At 34.2% G+C, this 21,589-nt stretch overlaps 1 protein-coding gene and 1 long non-coding RNA gene across 3 annotated transcripts; one reads left to right on the forward strand and one right to left on the reverse strand.

Annotated features, from left to right (window-relative positions):
* Positions 1 to 5,674: 5,674 nt before the first annotated feature.
* LOC135609201 (uncharacterized) lies at positions 5,675 to 6,262 on the reverse strand. The gene is made up of 2 exons (XR_010485704.1): positions 6,066 to 6,262; positions 5,675 to 5,986 (listed from the first exon to the last, which is right to left on the reverse strand). It is a non-coding gene; the product is annotated as an uncharacterized LOC135609201 (long non-coding RNA).
* A 3,023-nt stretch (positions 6,263 to 9,285) lies between these two features.
* Positions 9,286 to 19,842, forward strand: LOC103983041 (adenosine kinase 2). Of its 2 annotated transcripts, XM_009400179.3 has the most exons (14): positions 9,286 to 9,461; positions 11,001 to 11,054; positions 11,273 to 11,319; positions 11,409 to 11,440; positions 11,528 to 11,629; positions 12,426 to 12,493; positions 13,502 to 13,578; positions 17,596 to 17,693; positions 17,778 to 17,848; positions 18,088 to 18,154; positions 18,230 to 18,352; positions 19,006 to 19,066; positions 19,274 to 19,437; positions 19,567 to 19,842. In XM_009400179.3, the coding sequence occupies exons 1-13, from the start codon at positions 9,379 to 9,381 to the stop codon at positions 19,414 to 19,416; spliced, it is 1,026 nt and encodes a 341-aa protein (XP_009398454.2). In that variant the 5' UTR covers positions 9,286 to 9,378; the 3' UTR covers positions 19,417 to 19,437; positions 19,567 to 19,842. The 2 variants fall into 2 exon arrangements, with proteins under 2 accessions (XP_009398454.2, XP_009398453.2); XM_009400178.3 differs by having other exon boundaries at positions 9,287 to 9,461; positions 19,274 to 19,842.
* Positions 19,843 to 21,589: the final 1,747 nt, after the last annotated feature.

Consider the following 21,589-nt stretch of genomic DNA (forward strand, 5'->3'; position numbering starts at 1 on the left):
GTTACATGGGAGAAGGGCGGGGGCCACGAAATGCTTTAGTCTCTGCTGCTTTGCACCCCTCAAACTAGAGAAGGTGGAATCATTTTGGCAATTTACCAAGCAATTATATTGTTTATTAAGTTAGACATCAGCATTCTCACGTTGTTCATAATTTTTTGTCCCTGGTAAGAGAAGCAGCGTGTTGATGACTTTTGTAAACCTCTGAATGTGGGACCAGGAATTTGGTGTGGGTCCTTCGCTTAGTAAGGGTAGATCCAATCTCTCTTTCCGATTTGACACAATCATTAGTGTTTGTGTGGCATTTTTCATACATGATGATGGTCTTTCTTATTCCGGATTTGCCAATTATTTCATTATTTTTCGAGAGTCGGATGTCTCGAAAAATAATCTTTTATATCATGATGATGATGATGATGATTAAGTATCAAACCCTCCTCAAAGTTGAGACACCATTCAATAAATATTTACACCTAAAATATTTAAGATCTTTCTGATCTGTCTTGTTTTCAAAGTGTTTGTTGAATTTCTTAAGTACTATGTTTTTATTAAGGGCTTTATGTCGCTTACTTTCGAAACTAATTAATATTTTCTTTTAACACCTGAGTAAGATTGCACTTATATTGGCATCTCATCATTTAAGCAAATTCAATTATTTCAATACAAAATCAATGTTCTCATTTATCACAGGGTAACTTTTGAAGGCGTTAACTATGTACGACAAACATAAATGAACGATGGAAGCAGAGGTGCAACTCTATTCTTTCACCCTCGTCAAAAGAAAATAGACATCCAGAGAAATGTACATTGCAAAATCTGGGAGCGAAAACACCCAGGAGAGGTGTCGGTTCTAATGTCCCAATCCTTCCACCACGTTTCCTTCTTGCTGCCGACGCTTCTTGTGCCCCCCCCAACTCCATTCATGGTCGGTGGGAGAGAGTTGCCCAAGGTTTAGGTGGTGAATCATGTCGCCTTTGGTGTGATGGAAGGTGGCACACACCCTTCCGTTAGGTAGCAAGAGTTATACTATCAGCGTGACTCAATCATCAAAATCTCATCCTTTTCTAGTGGAGAAGATGTATTCTGGAGCGAGCACCCATTTATGTTCTTTCTACATGTTCCCACATACAAAACCAGCAAGCTGTCTTCGCAACATGGATGAGGGTTTGAGATTTGAAGTCCAGTCACAAAGAGACAAGGTTTGTCTCGATCCTGGATCTCCAGGATGATGATACCTCAACACTCTGTCATTGACAAGCTTGGAGATTCTTGGTGAATGAATACATTATATATATATATATATATATATATATATATATATATATATATATATATATATATATATATATATATATATATATATTCCATCTAATCAATTTTGCATCATAACTTCAATAAAATGATAGGGAGCCGAGAGGATGGATGATAGTATCTGTAATCCTCCTCTCTGGTGTAAATAGCAAACTAAGCTAGAGATTATCATGTTCCTCCTGATCACTATCCTAATTATGTTAATTATCGATTTACTTATACAGCAAAGTACAACAAGATATAAATGGAAAATCCAGGCAATTATTTGGATTTATTCAGTTCTCCTAGAGTTCTGAAGAAAACAAAAATTTCCTTGATGATTGTTCTTATATGTGTATCTATAATGTGATGACAAGTTCTATAAAATTTAGCTTGGAAACCATCAGGCCTTGTCACATTTTTAATCACCCAGTTAAGCTCTATTACATGGAAAGAATAGTATTAGAAATTTCTGAGGTTTCTATATATCATAAATGTAACTTTCGATTTACATCTCCGAGCTTCATCTAATGGATTTGGACCTATGCTTAATAATATTTTCCTCAGCTGACAAGAAGTCATAATAACCTTCCTTTTGATGTTTTCTCTCATATGGAACTAATCCTGTGTTACATTTAATCTAGCATGGTCTTCTCCCCAATCATGACTAAAACTATTAGTTACTCTGTTGTCATTTCTAGATATATATATATAGCAGCACCACTTGACATCAGCAAAAGACTTAATCGAAAGGGTTATGCCATTAACAAGATTCCTTACAGTCCAGAGCTACAAAGCCAACTAGTGATTTGATTAGAGTCCAGTTACACCAATACCTGTACAATTCAAAGAAATGTTTTATCTCATTGAGAACACAATTAGTCACCATAGCAGCATTGCCCGAGATCCATCTTAAAGACCACTCACTATATATGAAGTGGTATCTCATGCAGTGCTTCCGTATCCAACACAATGCATCACAACGCCGAGAGCGTTCCCTGATTAATGAAACAGCACAATGTTTTAAGGGGCTTACAATGGTGGCTGCTCTATAAATGTAGAATAATCCTGTATCTTCCTTCTCTCTCTCTCTCCTCTGCACCTTATGTTGGAAGCGAACTCGGCTTTTAACCGTGTTATCTGATGAAAACTAGTGGGCATCATTGTATGTTGAAGTTGAGCCAAGCTTATACCACAGGAAGAAATGCGAGTTTACGGCATGGGACGATGGAGTAGTAGTACATTGATTGGAATGTGGGATGGATCTTAATATACCATTCCAAACAGTATATTACGGCCATTCGAATTGAGTATAGAGATTCCTGGTCTGGTCCCGTGGTGTTAGCACCAAAACACGGCCACCAAGATGGAAGCATGTTTGAAGGGAAGGGATAGAGCTTTACAGCTCATCTTTTCTTAGATGCATGCAGCTTGATCTGTTGCCTCTTTCTTTCTTTGGATTGGCTCCATCTGACAAGTCGTCTTACATGGATATCTGGCTATTTGGATTCCTCAGGCATCAGAGCCAGCTGTAAGTCGACCTTATTGGTAGTACTAATAAGATCGAGGATGGCTCCATCCCCCTCTGCTACAAGGGGCTGTAAATGGCATCGGGTGATTCCATGGATTTGTAAATGCTTCAGGCGCACTGGTTGACATTGGAGTGTACGCCACATCTGATGCCACCAGCCGCTTCTTAAAGCCCTTCCAAACAAAAGATATACGGTTTGGGTCAGACAACCTGCTGCTTTTTGCCTTTTATCTGTGCTTTCGAGGACGACTTAATTGACAGTGCCTACGATTCTCTATCCACCAATCTAGAAGACAACGTTACGGCGATTCAAGTGGTGTATTGAGTTGGCTGTTGCACTATTTCTTTTGCTTCGTTGGTGCAAAAGTAGAGAGCTGCTCTTGTCGCAACCTCCATTATTCGAATACACAAATTAAATATATGAACAAAAATAATTCACATTCTACTGAAATGAAATAATCTGATACAAATAGATATTAGATTAAACCAAACAAGTATTAGATTAATACTATTATAATCTAATACAAATGGTACTAATCCTATAAGTACCTTGTCAGAAAAAGTACAAGACAAGGTTAGGTATTGATCATTCTAATCCCAAAAGTCGAATAATACTAGTTGAAACTTTTTTTAGGCTAATTTATTGAAAAAAGCTCATACTGTTGTCCTTTTTGGGATATTATCCCATTTTTACTTGGGGCATCCTTATTTTCTTATTTGCATGGAAATACCCTTAAAGGCTCTTTGCCTCTTCCTCCCCCTCCACCGTGCCTCCTCGTTGTTCTCTCTTGTCCCTCCCCCTCTTCGCTCTCCCCTGCCTCAGCGTCCACCTGCTGCTCCCTCTCATTTGCCTTCTCCTCCTCCTCCTCCTCTAAGCACACTAAAAGTGACTAATCAAACTTGATTCCATTAAATCACACTAAGAGTGGCTAATCAGATGCGACTGCCATATTTGATTCCATCAAATAAGTATACAGTGTATTCAATACTCTAAACACTTCTTTTCCAGGAATCTCCCGAATGATGAGGGGCAGGAAACAAGCCACAGGAGGAGCCCAGTCATGAACATTTAACCACTCATCAACACAAATATTTTCATCACTAGCTAAAGTCAATATCTGAATTCTGAAGTAATAAAGCAGATTATAGGACGAACACTTGCTACAAATTGATAGGTCAGGTCTTAAAACCCACAGTCGTTTCGTTTCAAGGTTTTGATGCTTTGTGTAGGCTAATATTCAGGTATGCACAAGTATTCTGGACTGAAGAAATCAGGTGAAACAAGAAGAAAGAGGAAGAGCCTGTTTTGGAGTTTGACTTTTCTTATGTTACAGGAAAAACTAACAAAACCTAGCTAAATGCACATAATAGTTTGTTCTACCTTTGTTTTTATTCAAAATTTTTATTCGTAATATAACACCTCAAAGAATTTACATCTACATACTGACCTTCTGTCACTCGAAATGAAGTTCGAGAAAATAGAGAAAGATGATTTTCATACCTCCCTCTCCTAAAATTTTACTGTGACTTCAAAAACTGAATTACCTTCGTCTTATAAATTCTTAATCATGAGTAATGTTAGTGTAATCGTGCTGTTGACCTTTGGAATATTATTGTGTATATCCATCTGCCTCAAGAATTTCACCACTAATCTATCCTGCAGAACTACCAAATGTTTTCCATAATCTTGACACCTAAAACAGATTCATTATTACCAGCCCATCCTGCACAACAATATTATGCATCATACCTCTGTTTACGATGTATCTAGGTGACTAGAATTTAAGTTAAAGGAACAGTCCTTTTGCTAACAAAAATAAAGTTCACATATCGATCCTCCCACAACCTATATTGGCAGGAGCCTAGTCACTATGCTACCCATTTTTTATCTTTGTTATTCAACTTTTCCTTCAACAATCCTCTCTAAGTATATAAGATTTCCATCATTTTTCTTTATTTTGTTCCCAACTGAATTTAGTCTCAAGCTAGAATGTAATGTCCAAATGTCTAGTTTCTTATTGTCGTGATATCAACAATTTGATATTATTTCCATCTTTAACAATATGCTTCAAGTAGTAAACCAAATCCTTACCTCCAAATACTAGCTTCTTTGCCCACTGAAGCGCTATTTGATGTAAACGATACAGGTCTAGTTATCAGGGAAGCCAGATGTTATGTATGCATCGTGACTTTTCTAATGGCACGATAAAACACATAACTAAACTCAAGCCTCTCCAGAATAAGAATAGACAAAATCCTAATCTGTAGCTGCAGAAAAATTCAACCGTCAGTTTCAGCTGAAACTAATGTGTTTTTCGGAAAATTTTCTGAATATTGTCACCCTTAATTTTATAGAAAATTGTAAAAGTTTTGCTGAAATCCGAAAGCCAACCTAAAACCATTGAAACCACAAGAAGTCTCTGAAATTTCTAATGACCTGGACAAATTGATAACAAAAGTTTAACAAGAAATCCTTCAGACAAAGTGGATGAAAGAAGCAACAATAAGTATTCTTAGAAACCACCTACAGCAAGTTTTTGTAGATAAATTATAGCTGCTACAGATGGAACCAAGTGCTTGCAAAGTAGCCAAACAAGCTTAACGGATGTAATTAACTACAAATCTATCAGAATGCTCCCCTAATAGCTAATTTGCAAAATCTAAAATACCCAAATCTGAGATAAATTTTGCCTATGTTCAGTGTTCGATAGATGATGAAAACCCATGAAGGCTTGTCTCTAATCTTTGGAGATAGCTCACAATTCCCAACACACAAAAGTAAAATGCACCCTACGAAGATCCATCAGTAAGCTGGCAGTACTTTCTTGCTTGATGCCTACATGGAGCCATCGACACTTGTACCGAAGAAGACAAATAATTTTGGTTATAACAATGCTGGGATTTCCCAAGTCAAGAAATGCTTTAAACACAAACGATGTACATCTCTTCGCTCATCCCCAATTTCCAAATGCTACCCAAGCTTAACAACATATACAAAATGCCCAAATGATCGAATGCAATTCTCGCAAAAGACCAAGCGTACAACAAAATGCAAGAGCAGATCACCGGTTATCGAGCAAGCAAACTCATGGATTAATGGGCCTTGCTTCTCCGCTCCGGGCCTGCTTGCGGTTGCTTGTCGGTGGCTAATCTGTAGATCCAATAAACCTGAGAGGAACAAACACGTATGAAGGGCTGGAAAGGGGCAAATCGAAGAGGAGAGGGAGGAAGAGTGGCGGTTGATTACCAGGGCGAAGACATGGGCGGCGATGAGGAGGATGACGATGGCGGGGAGGAGAAAGTCGAGGATCCACGGCCGGGGGATCGGGTGCTGCTCGCCCGCCATCGAGGGGCAGTATTGGAGTGTCTGCCGTGACGGAAGAACCGAGGAGACCAAGAGAAACAGACGCCACTTTACTTTCGTTCTCTTGTGCTGCTCCACAATATGTTTTTGGTTTTAGAAACAGAAGCTCGAAAACAAACTTAATTGACATTTTATCGGATATAATCAGAGTATATATCTGATAAAATAAAGTTATATATATATATATATATATATATATATATATACGTATTTTTAAAATTAATATAACGTCTCATTAATAGTATTTATACTCAGAAAATATATTAATCAAGTTGAAAGCTCAATATCTAATATATTTACTTACCAAGGGTTAAGAATTTAAAACCTCATTCGGTACATTTTTATACTTAAAATATGAATATATTAATAATATATCAGTACTATTAATCAAATCTTAATGATCGAGTTAAGTTGGTTAGCTTTAAAGATGTTTGTATATCATCATAAGATCTTGAGTTTGAATTTTATTTTTATTATTTATCTTTTGTTCAAAAAAATTTATCTTTATTATTTATGAAATGTTAGACATCTCATTTCAATTTTTTTTAAATTTAAAATAATAATATTTTAGTATATATGAATTAAGAATATGAAATATCATCCGATAAATCGTTTTAGAAGTTTTTTTTTGTGTGTGAAAAACAAAAGATTTACAAAAGTTCCATTACTGATTTAAAATCTAAAAGTAAATAAAAGGCTGGTGAAGGGTTGACGATCAGTAGATCTACAGAGCCCTTAAGCATTCTGCGTTGGTTGCCCGACCAATGATTTAGGACGTGAGCATTAAATATCAATAGATGGTCCATTAATGGCTAATCATCAAGTCAATTGACCCTACACACCTTTAAATAGCCATTAATTTTCGGCTCATTTTCTTGTGTGATGTACTTTTTACCATTAAAAGGACCCAAAATGTACAAAGATTTCAGGCAAACATGCCCAATATCATAATTCTAAATATCATCATCCAAATACTAACGCTTTATATCTTACCACTCGAGTTCCAAATTATCCATAGAATTTTATAAGTCAACATTGATCGTGTGAATCTACACATCTTTAAATAGCCATTAATTTTTTTCTTGTCTGACCTATCTTACGTTTTGGATATGTCAAAATAGTTTTGTCCTTTTGAAACTTATAAACTTTCAAGGATAAAGGTGATTCGATAAATTCATAAACTCTTGGTTTCTTTCTCCTCAATCAATATAAGACTATATTTCTTTATCAAATTCATGTTAAAAGAAAAACTATGAGCCCTTGGCTCCTCTGGGGGGGAGTACTGATAAAGACATTTAGTCTCACATTTATTGAGTAGAAGAATCAATGGCTTATAAATCTGTCGGGTCACTCTTACCCTCAAAGATATCTTTTGCGGCTCACGAGGCCAAAAAGGACAAAATCCTACGAGCACATCCAAAACAAATAATTTCTCAAGAGCCTACGGGACTGCGTTAATGACGATCAAATCCTGCGCTAGAAGGAGGGTTATGAGCTCTTAGCTCCCCTACGAAAGGAGTACTAATAAAGATATTTAGTTTCACATTGGTTGAGGAGTAGCAGAACCAAAGGGGTTTATAAGTCCGTTGGATCACCGTTATCCTCAAAGGTTTTTTTTTTTGGACTCACGAGCCTTGAAATGATAAAATCGTATGAGTACACTCAAAACGAATAATTCCTCGTAAACCTATGAGATCAATCTAATGATGACCAAATATTAACTTATCAAATTAGTGCTAGAAGGAGAGCTTGAAGCTCTTGCCTCTTCTAAGAGGAGTACTACGTCGGTTCACCTTTACTTCATACAAATATATTTATAACGAATAATTCCTTGTGAGCCTACAAGATCATACCAATAACAACGAAATACTTGACTTATAAAAATTCATAAATCATACATCTCCCGCCTAAAATCCTCAACAAATACATGAGTTAGAATTTAGAATTTAAATGCCTACCTGGGTTTTTAAAAGACCATGAATTCCAATAAGCATAATATAGGCTTTTCACCAAAGAAACCTAACATGCTAATTTAGATTGGGAAGTGAAGTTAAACAATTTCAAACACGTGCATCCATTGGCAACAAATTTTCAAACCGTATATGAAATTAAGAACTAAAATAAAGCTTCCAATCTTCGTTGGTTTTATGTCCATGATGACGTTTTAATAATATGACTATAAATTTAATTAATTTCTTATGAAAATGATTGTATGTAAGTTATAAGACATAAGCTATAATAAAAATGTGTGCTCTCTATCTATAAAGAATAGAATCGTCAATTCGAAGACGTGAAGTGATAGAATAGAGATATTATAATTGAGATATTGAGAATCATTTATTATTTTAGGTTGACCTATTTTTCTTGTAGGACCTCCGTGTCAATCATTCCTCCTCCTATATTGCCAAAAATATGGAACCAAACCAAAAATATTGGCTAGTGCTTATGAAACTTCATTTTTGATTGGAAGAGACAAAAACAAATCTCTGAACTTGTTATATGTTATCCAATGTTTAAACACTAGAAATAGAATTGATTACATCAAAACAAGGTTGTCGCAGATGCATGTATCTTTACGCTTCTATTTTATATTTATTGTAATGATAAATAACTATTATAATTATAGTAACATTATATAAATAGTAAGTAATCTTAATAATAATTAATTTATTTATTTATAGTGGATTGGGTATAGGATAATATTTTATAACATGAATAGAATATTCCCTCATAGATATAATAATAATATTATAATGCTTATGTGGCTGTCATATAGCGTATTTAATTCCTATAAATTTCAATATATCATATATTTCCTCCAAATATTTAAAATTTCATACACACCCTTCTATTAATATATAAATATATATATATATATAATAATTAAATCTCGTTGTGAAGGTTATTATTTTTAACTTTATGATTATATACAAAAAAACATTACCAGTCTCTGCGGAGGACATATGTATTAAATTAATATTCATAGGGATAAACATGAAAAAATGCATCATTTAGAGGAATAGAATTTGCAATTTTCTGGTCTAGACGCTAAATTTGGCTTACGACGAGGGTGTAAATGAGAAAGTACTCTGAAGGATCAACAACATCGGAACGGATTCGGTACAAGCGATCACGATCCGTCCTCGGCAGCAGCTCACTCGCTCTCGCGCTCACTTTCCGTTGCTCGTTTTCGATCATGGCCTACGAAGGTGTTCTCTTGGGGATGGGGAATCCCCTCCTCGACATATCCGCCGTTGTCGATGAGGAATTCCTCAACAAGTATGTCAAGTCCTTCACCGATCCCGTTTCTCTTTCCCTGTTCTCGGTTTTCTGATGTTTAGATCTCACTTTCTGGCCTGTTCTTCGTCGCCGGCGTGTGGATTCGTGTCCTTGTTTTTTTTTCTGGTTCAGTGATCTGTTTTAGGCTCCGGGTTTCTGCTTGAGCGCGTTGAGGTCTTAAAAGTTGGCTTTTCTCTGGAGAAACGGTGAAGCTTAGATCGTATTACTTAGATCAGTGCTTGATGATGAGATCGGATTTGGTTTCTTCTTTAGATCTGAGCTTGTGGAAATGAAGCTTGGGTCGCGGGATCAGAACAACTGCTTATATTTATACTGCTGCTGTTCCAAGCTGACAGATCCTGTTTCTTACCGATTTTGAAAGCATATGCTTATTGGATGAAGTTAGTCGTTGTCTGAGGTCACATCTTATAGATTCGAATTTTTGGATTGCATTGGATGACTTTGAAGTAATCTGAGCTGATTATTTCCGGCATTTATTTTAGATTATTGTGGATCTGTTTATCGCTTCCATGTGCAATATGTAAAGCATGCGAAACTAATGATACTTTTTCGTAATGAACGAATCATAACTGATTTAAGTGTTTCTTGGACTGTAGATACTTTATGTAATGTATGCTTCTCTTTGTGGGATTAATCATGCGTTGGTTCTTTGCTGTAGAACTAGTTACATTCCTATATTTTATCTTTTGGTTATGCATCAAAGGAGCATACAAGAATAGCTGATGATGCTTTCTGACGCACCTCAGTGTTGTGGCATACAATTCATCTTTGCTGTTAACATGTTTCGGAATAGTTTTTGGTGTTATTTGTAATTTTTCTACATTGTAGAACTATATATATATATATAAAAATATATACATATATAAACAGTTCCTTGTGCAACTGCAGTCCCATGCTATGTCAAAGTCAGGAAAACTAAAACACAAATGCGATAGAGATTGTACATGCAACAACAAACATTTCTAGGAGCAACTCAGTATGTTCTGAAATAAATTGGATCAAATATCAAACAAGAATATTAGATGCATTAACGATAATACATATGGCTTTCTTAAGGCAAACTCTTGTTCAGGATTGGTCAAAAATAAATTCTTTGGATAGTATCAAGTTAGGCTGGGTAAAATAAATCAGATAAAAGTTTAAATAATTTAATCCGGCATAAAATAACCCATTTATAGAGCTGAGTGAAAATTGTTCTAGCAACTAAAAAGAAAAGAGCATTAAAGGTAATTAGTTGGGTTAGGATAGATTATAAGACTGATATTTCAACCCCAATTCATAGGATTTTATTTCTTTGGAATTGTAACTCTTTACTTTATGACAGTTCTTCTTGAACTCAGCTTTTTGAAAGATTTTATTCTTATGGTGGTTTGTGTCCTTTACTTTCCCTTTCGCTTAAAAGCTGAACTTGGCTAATGTATTTCTTAAATGTCATATCAATAGATGATAAAGATCAGACTATCGCTTTGGTTGTACATATTGCTTCAGAAGTGTTACTTACCTTTTTGTGTTTGCCAGATATGATCTCAATCCAAACAATGCAATTCTTGCGGAGGAAAAGCATTTGTCATTGTAAGTTTTGCCAGTGCTGTCTGGTAAGTCATATTACCCTGTGCAGCACAAGACAATTTTTCCTGCCTTTATTTTTTGGGTGGCTTTTGGTCTTGCAGTGACATCAGCACTCAATTGTTTAGTTTATGTTATAGATATTATTTTTTCATTTGCTTTCCAACTTTGATCTTTTTCTTGTCTGAAATATTTGATAGTCACTTTATTCCTTATTTTACCAGGTATGATGAATTAGCTGCAAAATACAATGTCGAATACATTGCTGGAGGTAGCATTTGGGTTGGAGTTGACTAAGTTAAGTTAATTCAGTTAACTATTAGTGTATAATCTGATTTTGTGCTATTTTGATTTGGTCAGGGGCCACACAGAATACAATAAGGGTTGCGCAGGTACTCTTTGCTTTGTTTTCAGAAATTATCTTCTATCAATAGGTTGAATAACAATGGTATTTAGCTAATCACAAATTGATTCTGTAGTGGATGCTTCAAATTCCCGGTGCAACTAGCTATATGGGTTGCATTGGAAAGGATAAATTTGGAGAGGAAACGAAGAAGAATGCCGCCGTTGCAGGCGTTAATGTAGGTCTACTTTTTATATCCATTTTTATATAGCATTCTCTTTACACTGACATGGTTAAATATCTTTATAAAAACTCAGTGGAATGTGTATAATTAACTCGCTTATAACACTGTTCCCTAAAAAGGTGGAATGTGCCATTTAATGAATCACTTTTTCCTCTTGGATGTTTGACCTAGTGGGTAAACGAAGCACTACTTCTTATTCTGAGTAAAGCTAACATTTTTTTCTTATAATTCCATGCCATTGATTTAAGTTGTGGTGGCCCAGACCTGGAAGTACTGGTTGGCCGCTGGAAAAATTGATGCTGATGTTTTAACATCTGTCAACGACACTAAAGGGAACAAATAAAGGGGGCAAGAAGGAAAGTGATATTTTCTGAGAAATTGTGAAATTAACCTTTTCATGACTGGATCTGATTTGGTCTACCAATTCCTTAATTTTTTTCAAAGAAATAGAGAATTAGAGAAATAAATTTTTTCTAAGCTTTTCTATGGCCAATGGTTGCATTATCTTGTTGAGCTTGTTGGGAGGAATTAAAGCAATAGCATCCATGAGCAGGAATTAAACTATCGTGTATCCATTAAGTTTGATACAGTTTGTGTCAGTTGAAGTTGGTCCATTTTGTTTCACAACTTAGTATTGTTTATTCGAGAAATTTCTTAAACAAGGAAGTATTACAGAAAAATGTGCATCCTAAGTTTTGTATGTTGATTAAAATGATACATGATAGTTGATGAGTCGAACTCGCCAACACTTAAAACAATCTTAAATGCTATTTTTCCCTTGATCAAACAGGCTCATTATTATGAGGATGAAACAGCCCTGACTGGTACATGTGCTGTATGTGTTGTTGGTGGTGAAAGGTAAGTTTGCTGACAATCATTCTTTCCTTATTTTTGTTTAATTTTCTTGATGATAAATAATTACTTCCAAATGTTTGTTATCAAATTTTACTGTATAAATACATAATTTCTTTGTATCTTAAGTTTTGGATTCAAAAAGTTTATAATCATAAAAGCGATGGATATAGCAATTATTCCTGTAGAAGCAATCTGAAATATAGTTTTTTGAATAAACTGAAATATAATTGTATGAGATCATTCAAGTAAACCTAGAGAATAAAGGTATGGTCCTGCAGACAGGGATACCAGCCTGCATTAAGGTGAATAAAGTTGGTTAAGTTGTGAAATAATAAAATCTGAGTGTGGATATCCATAGTCAAGCAACTTTGGTTATTTTCATAGTTCATTTTTTCTTTTCCTTTGAATTTTAGTATAAGAGGCAAGGAATATTTGTTATTCATTTATGATATGATGCAAGTGAAAATGAATTTCATGATCACTTATCTTAGTGAAACATGGGATCATTAACCCATTTGTGGTTTTCTGACCACTTTGAGACATTTGTTCATCTAGACAGTTTTTATAATCATTCCTGCCATATTTTATTGTGGTTAGCATTTAATTTTCTTGCTGTAAGTCCTAGAATCCTGCATTTCTGTCAAAAACAAAGTGGTCGCAGATATGTCAGCTTTCTTGCAAAAAGTGTTGTTGTCTATAACCAGACCCTGTTATGTAAGATATGTACATCTAAACATTGGACTTCTTTTGAAATAAAAGAAATAATATTTGCAGCTTCTTTTGTCAAGTTCCATAACTAAGTCTTTTGTAGATTAGTATCATGAAAATAAGCTTTCTTGTTACCTAATTGCAATTGCTAAATCTTTCTGTTTTTATTCTCCTCATCTGAGGCTGTTCATTGTAAGATCATCTTGATTTAGCAGGATATCCATCTGTTTCATTGAATTTGATCCATTTATTTCATTTTGTTGTATTGATCATTTGCCATATTTTTCTTTCATTTATGGGCAGGTCCCTAGTTGCTAACTTATCTGCAGCAAACTGCTATAAAATTGATCATCTGAAGAGACCAGAAAACTGGCAATTAGGTAACATAATTACATTGTCCTTCTTTGGTTCAATTTTTTATTCCGAGCATAAGTTCTTAATAAAAATGTAATAAGGGTGACAAGCTTGTTGATATTGAGAAATTAGGCCTTGATATTGATATTCCTAGTTGTAATGTGGCTAAAGTATTTGGTCACTTTCTATTTTGTTATATTAGAGGGTATACTACCTAAAAACAAACTTGGCATTTATCTGATACTTGATGTTTTCAAGGATGTGGCATTCTTGTTGCATCTAAAAGAAGCTATATCAAGAAGATTTTTGGTAAATGGTGACCGTCATTGTTGTATCAATTGTCCAAGAAGAGGAGACATTCCTGTAGGTCCTTGTACAGTTTCACATTTATGGACAAGTTTTGTGACAAAATGTTGGGGAGCTTTCTGGTGTGCAATCTATATGTTATTATGTTTTGAAGTTTCCAAGGAAGATATTGCTGATGGACTTTTCAGTTGCACAGATAAGTAGACGAAGAAAACAAAGTAATACGGTTGTGCCAATGAAAAAAGTGAAGGAATATGGATAGAATATAAATCCAATAGAAAATTGATGTAGAACAAGGTAGAGAAATAGAGAGAGTAAAAGAGGAGTAAGATTAGAGATTAAAGAGGAGAGAGAGACTAGAAGAGAGAAGATGTAATTTTTTTTCATTTAAATTTAAACTCATCCATTGACAAACTCCAATATTTATAGGGGTTTAGAAGTCTTAGTATAAACAATGAAGACAATGATTCCTAAGAGTAATCTCCTAGAGAATTAGGATACATTTAAGAAATCCAAATTGTGACTTTTAAGATAAATAGTAAATGAGTGCACTTAATATAAAAGAAGTCCCTAGAAAAACCAAAAAGGCATTTCAATTTGCAACACAACTCTTAGAATTTCTAGGCCAACTAATTGATAACTTTTTATTTATTTCTTTGCCTAAAATAATTTTTTTTTTAATTCTTTGTAAAGCTAATGGTTCTCTATCATTCTTCCCCAGTGAAAAACAACGCAACCCCGAAGAGTAATCTGTAAGGTACTGGTTCAATAAATCTGGTGCACAATCATAAAGTTCCTCCAAAGTAATCCAAGACTCCAAGTGACATCAAAAGTTGAAGAATCATGCCACTTGACAAGAAAGTGTTGAGTAATGCTAGTAACAGACGTAACAAGGTGGTCATTAAGTATAACCTCTACGTCATCCTTGTATTGTGGAAGAATTGGTGTTTTGGAAGGATTGTCATCTGTAGAAACACAGACAAGGAGGCTCGAAAGTACCATGATATAGAGTTAAATCCTCCACATTGAAAACTGGACTAATATTTAAGTCTGAAGGCAAATCGAGCATATATATATTAGATCCCGGTTTTTGGATAATGGGGAAAAGATGAATGGCTCGAGCATGCAAATTTTTGAATGATTTTTTAGAGAATTTCTTAGGGTGAACACGAACTAAGACATAATCGCCAACTTAAAACTTTTGACTTTTATGATATGCATTAGTAACAAGTTTGTAACTTTCATTACTTAGGGTAATTTTACATCAAATTTCAGCATGCAAATCATGAATATGTTTAGCGAAGGAATGAGCTAGTTATGAGGCATGATAGTCAAGTGAAAGAGGTGCAAGGTCAATGAGGGTACAAGGAATATAGCTCAGGGCAGTTCAAAATGAGCTTTTTTTGATGGAGCGATCGATTGAGTTATTATATGTAAATTCTGCAGCAGATAAGGTTAAGACCTAGTTTCTAGGTTTCTCCCCAACTAAACATCTAAAAAGATTTTTTAAGAAACGATCAACAACCTCAGTTTGACCTACAGTCTTGGGTGATAGGTTGAAAAGAATTTCATTGTTGTGCCAAATAGTTTCCATAAAGTTTTACAAAAGTAGATAACAAATTTCACATTCCTATTGGACACCATGATTAAGGGAAAACCATGTAATATAATCACTTCTCGAAAGAACAATTTAGCAATGTACGAGGCATCGTTGGTCTTGTTGCATAGGATAAAGTGGGTCATTTTTTTAAATTGATCAACAACAATCAAAATAGAGTCATGGCCACTGGCTATTTTGGAAAGTCCAAGGATAAAATCTAAACTCACATCTTGCCATGGTGAATGCAGAATAGGTAATGTAGTGTATAGGCTAGTATCGTGGTTGCGAGTTTTGGCAATTTAACAGGTGCAACACTACGACACCACTCGAGCAACATCTCACTTCAAGGAAGGCTAGTAAAATCTATCCTTGACCAATACAATGGTCTTATCTCGACCTTAATGACTTGCTAAACCATCAGAGTGCATTTCCTAAATGAGGAAGTCTCAAAGGGAGGATTGAAGAATACATAATTTAGTAGATCGAAAAAGGTAACCACCCCTAAGAATGAAGTTTGTATGTTTATGATGGTTTCCATCTTGGACTTTTTGATATATGTGACTAAAGTTTAGACATTGGGTATACTCTTCTTTTAATCGCTTAAATCCTATGACATTGACACTCATGATAGATAGGATTATAGAAATTCTATTGAGGGCATCAACAGCTTTGTTTTGAGTGCTAAAACAATGCTATAGTTTTAGCTAAAGGGGAGAGAGAGGGTGATAAATAGAAAAAGAAAAAGGAGAAAACATGGGGAGAAGCGATGAAAATCATGATCTAATGAAATATATGAATTTTCTTTTCAACAAAAAAAATTAGTAAAGTTTTTGAAAATTTATCCGACACTAAGAGTTATGTGGTCCACTAATTTTGTAGGGACAATCACCCCAAAGTCCAACTGCACACACTAGGGATTGACATTGGAGGTGCAAGGATCCATGAGTGATGTCACTGAAAAATTCTTTTTTTTAAGTCTAGATTTTGTTTCATCCTAGTCAATTTTTTTCATTTAGCTTAATTGAAATGAATGTTTCTTTTAACTATTTACCTTTTAAAAAAAGAAAACAAGAAGAAGCATGATATTGAAATATAGAACATTACACCCCAAATTTGTCACATATTAGAAATGGGAGGATGTTATGAACTTATAAGATTAGATAATTCTACTACTATTTGGGGTTAAGTATTTTGGGTACATGATTTTATTTTATCAAAGAGTTTTGGGTTCATTAATTCTCTCCAGACCTTGCATTGGTAAGAGCCTTGTACTGGGTACGTCCATTTTTTTTTAAATTTTGGGTACATTATTTTAGGCTCATTATGTTTTGACTTTTGATTGTATTAATTGGAATCAAAGTAAATGTAGTACTAGATATCATGAGAGCTTACATAGAAAAGAATTATCCGTGTGTGGGATTAGAAGTACATCACACTATAGAGCTACGACTATGTTCGGCATTACACATGTTGCCGGTGCTATGTGCTAAGCCTTTGAGTTTTGATGAGCATGCCAAATGATGGGAAAATTTGTCAAGAGTGGGAGGATGTTATGCCGGTTTATATGGCTAAATGAATCTACTATCGTTAAGTTGGGTTTAAGCATTTTTCTTATCAAGTGATTTTAGACATCAAATTAACAATTAGTTTTTATATTGGACTAGATTGTAACATTTATCAAATGTGTGGATCTTCTCTCATAACAAAGATCAATTTCATAATGCATTGTCTTTTTCAAAGATGTAAATATGGTTCTAAAATTTGATACCAGTAGTTGGTCAGACTAGTATTAGTACTAAGATACTGAGCAATATACTGACCTATTTTCCCAAATTACTGAAAAATAAAAATTAAAAAACAACAGTATCTGACTCATTGAGCTGTATGTTCTATTGGTGGTTGTCGATTGGACCGGTGAACATCAGTTGGTACGTACTAATCGTATAGGCTCTTTAAAATAAAGGCTATTTAGGAATTCTTCATAGATTATAGTAAAATTGGATATGGTTGAAAAACTACCACATTTTTGTCACAGATTATTTTTTTTAACTGATTTCTGAAATTCAAATTGAGAATGCTGAAGTTATCAAACTGGGTTTTCTTTGGTCTAACTATTAAGTCGTATGCAATTTGACAGTTGAAAAGGCAAAGTACATTTACATAGCTGGCTTTTTCCTAACGGTGTCTCCTGATTCCATCCAACTTGTAGCTGAGCATGCTGCTGCAAAGAATAAGGTATAACTGTATGAGTTCTTTTTGACTTAAACCTTTTACTTTTTCCACTTATGGGATTTTGTCCCAATTCTATGTAACTTGCAGGTCTTTATGATGAACCTCTCTGCTCCTTTTATCTGTGAATTCTTCCGAGATGCCCAGGACAAAGCTCTACAGTGAGTGTTCTATTTTCTTCTCCTTTGTACTCTCAAAAGGTATTTCTAAACCATATTGTTCACTGATAATAATTTTCTATTTCATCCTTTTACAAAATAGTGGCTTTTATCAACCTACAAGTCTTTCTGTTTTATTGTGGTCATGGCAGGAATGGCTAAAGGCAACTACCCGCTTTTCTATTTTATTTGGCCTTGCTTTCTTAACATTCAACTTACGTGAAAAATATTCACAATCTCAGTTATGTGGATTTTGTCTTTGGTACTGAAACTGAAGCGAGGACCTTTGCAAGAGTCCATGGATGGGAGGTAATTGTCTTCCCTCCCTATTGTATGTAACAGCTTGTTGTATTAGACTTTCTGACCGGTTATTATGATGCTTAGACAGGAAATGTTGAGGAGATTGCAGTAAAGATCTCAGCTCTGCCCAAGGCATCAAAGACACATAACAGAATTACTGTCATCACACAGGGTTGTGATCCAGTTGTTGTTGCTGCTGATGGAAAGGTGAGTCTGGTTAGGTTTTTCTGTATGACCTTTCCATGAACTTCAAATGACTAAAGGATTTATATGATGAAACACCATGTTTGCATCTTTCATATACTATCGAGTTACAAATAAGTTAACAAGCTTCAGAATAGGCTCTGTTTCTCATGATGACACTTTTGGTATTACTGTAGACATCTTGATACACTTTGTAACAGACTTCCATCTATTTTCTATTTTAATCCTTAAAAGATTCTAGAACTTGTTTCAGGACTTCCTTGTATCTTAATGAGACATGTCTGTTTCATTCACTGGTTCTTTCTTGCTTGTTGCAACTTCCATGACTTTTTTCTGATATAGTCATCCCTTGGTTTATTCTTTTTGACTTCTGGGAACAGACATCATTTTTATCTCTCACTTTGATGTTGCTTTTCTTTCTCATATTTCCCCATTGAGGACATATTGTATCATCTAATTTTGTCTTACTGATGTTGCACAAAATTTCTTTACAAATTACTTCATAAATAATATGAAGGGAAATTTAATTATGCTTAGCCTTATGGTATTTTGCCTACAATTTGTAGTTTGAATCACAAATTGCTGATAGACTTTTATGATCATTTCTTTATCTGAGCAAACTAATGTGTATCTTTTTCATGGAACTTTGGCATCAGGTGAGATTGTTCCCTGTTATCTTGTTACCAAAAGAGAAGCTTGTCGATACCAATGGCACAGGTACTTCAAAGCTATTGTTGTTGTTAACTAGTGACAATTTTCTAATCACTGTCCAACTTGAAGAGCTTATGGCACAGCACCAATGGGATATTATTTAGGATTTATTAGCATAAGTTGTGCATTAGAATTCTCGGTTCTTCTGTATCATTCTACATTGGTCCATTGTTGCCACTGTTCGACTTATTGGCCATGCACTTCTTAATGAAGGTGATGCATTTGTTGGAGGATTTCTGTCTCAACTGGTCCAAGAGAAGAGCATAGATGACTGTGTAAAAGCTGGGTGTTACGTGGCAAATGTCATAATCCAAAGGTCTGGCTGCACCTACCCAGAGAAGCCAGATTTCCGGTAAAAAGAAAACCACGATTTCATGGTGAGGATTTGCCAAGATCAGGCCATCTTATCCTTCATATTAATTAGCCATTTGCTGCTACGTTGTCTCTTCAATGTTTTGGGGCTTTTCCACTTGAGAAAGTATTACTTTCAACATCGCATGGTGTAGGTGGATTTCTCCAAATGTTCACTCGTGAATTGTTGCTGTGAGAACTAATTTGCCACAAAGGATGCTGCTCATGTTACTGACGTTCGAAAACATCCATCGGGACCTCAACATGTTATTGGAGATCTAATTTGCCCGTGCACCTTATTGGCATTGCATAAGAGACTTCCTCATCTATCATCTTGGTTGCATGTTGCTTGAGTAATCTATTATGCTAAACATTCCAATTGAAACCTAAACTGTCGTATATAAGGGTTAGTATAGCTTACCTTTTGATGATATTATTGAATCGTAAAACTTTTGTAGATCTGCACAAAATGATTAGTTCTTTCTTATCTTTTTTACCTTTTAATAGCATTGGAGATTGATGACATGAGAGTCTTTCCTAAATAATTTTTCAAGATTAGGAGGGCATTAATTTTAATCAGAATCTAATTAAATCTCTAATTTTTTTTTAATCTTAAGTTATAGGGTAACGAAATCTAATGCATGTATCGTCCTCATGATCCATTGCATCTAACTTCTCATTTACTTTTAAGGTTTTTCTGTAGTAGTGATTGTTTTAAAATAGGAAGATATAGTTGAGAAACCTTGTGGCAGTATCAGAACCGATGTTTCGATTTCCTAAAACCTGAAACTGGCAGTTCCAATTTCGATTCCGGCTCTGTTGACTTCTGGTCTAGTTCGAATCATTATCTTTTTAATTAAAATTTTATTTAAAAATATTAAAATATTAATAATTTTATTTCTAAAATTTGAAAATAAAAATGGATGTATAATTACAATGATTGAAATGATATAAAAAAATTAATATAAAAATGAGTAAAATTATATTAAAAAAAAATTAATTGCTTTCCCTATCAGATGTTTCGATCATCCCTTCGGTTATTTCAAATAGGCAAATGTTGTCCTCGCATGTTATCTCTTGGTTTCATTTTGTCATTTTGGCTCAATCGTCGATATATATTTGAGGTTTAACTGATTTGAAGATCAGTCGAATTTTCATTTAAGATGCATGAAAGCTTGCTCCACAATTACTATCGACATCGGAGTTACTAGTATTTGCGTTACAATCATCACCAAAGGTTATTGTATATCACACATATCATTTAAGAATAGGAAACTTTATACCTATACTATTATCACCAAACTCAAAAAAAATTGTTTGATATATACCGAGCTCACAGTTTGAGCTTGATTTATTTTGTCTTTGTAATAATAATTTTTCTTCCCTATAAATTTTACTACCCTGATAATTTGATCCCTAAATGGAGAAGTTTGGAGATAGTTTGTTGTCCATTAACGTTACCGATATAATGGTCATATAAGTTAATGACCATTTTTTTTATTTCTATAGTTTTATTATTAATACCAACTTATACTCCTAAACTTTCATAATAAATATTAATTATTATCATTATAGTCATATATAAATTATTATCATATTGATATTCTTCTAAAGCACCATCAATATTAATATAAATAATAAAAAAAATGAACAATAGGATAATAAACACCAAATAAAGTATAGACAGCATTATTAAAAAGTTCTAAATTTTTTTAAAAAATTTTTACAAGGATTCCAATATTATGGATATAAACTAACTTATTTAACATTATTTTTAATAAAAATATATAATACTCTTTTATACTTCAAAGATTCTGTAAGTAATTCATATATAGAATTCCATCGGATAAGAACATTCATAAGAAATCTTTTGGGTCTATTACTATTTAATTTGTAAAATCTAACTTGATCTTTCATTACAAAAAATAAGAAAGCTTTATGATTTAAAAATAAAAATAAAAAATGATATTAGTAAGGTACCCAAAAATTTACGTTTGTTTTTGTTTCATGCCAACTTGTGTTAAATATTTCTTCTCGATATGGTTAAGAAAAGTTTCATATCTTCTTTTTTCTTTGAATTTAAAATTTTGATAACAGTAATTATATATGACATGAAAGGAATTATATCTTCTTAAAGTGTAGTTTGAAAATGTCTGACTTTGTTTAGGTTGCCATATC

This window comes from Musa acuminata, chromosome BXJ2-4, assembly GCF_036884655.1.
Source record: "Musa acuminata AAA Group cultivar baxijiao chromosome BXJ2-4, Cavendish_Baxijiao_AAA, whole genome shotgun sequence".
In the NCBI taxonomy this organism is placed as follows: domain Eukaryota; kingdom Viridiplantae; phylum Streptophyta; class Magnoliopsida; order Zingiberales; family Musaceae; genus Musa; species Musa acuminata.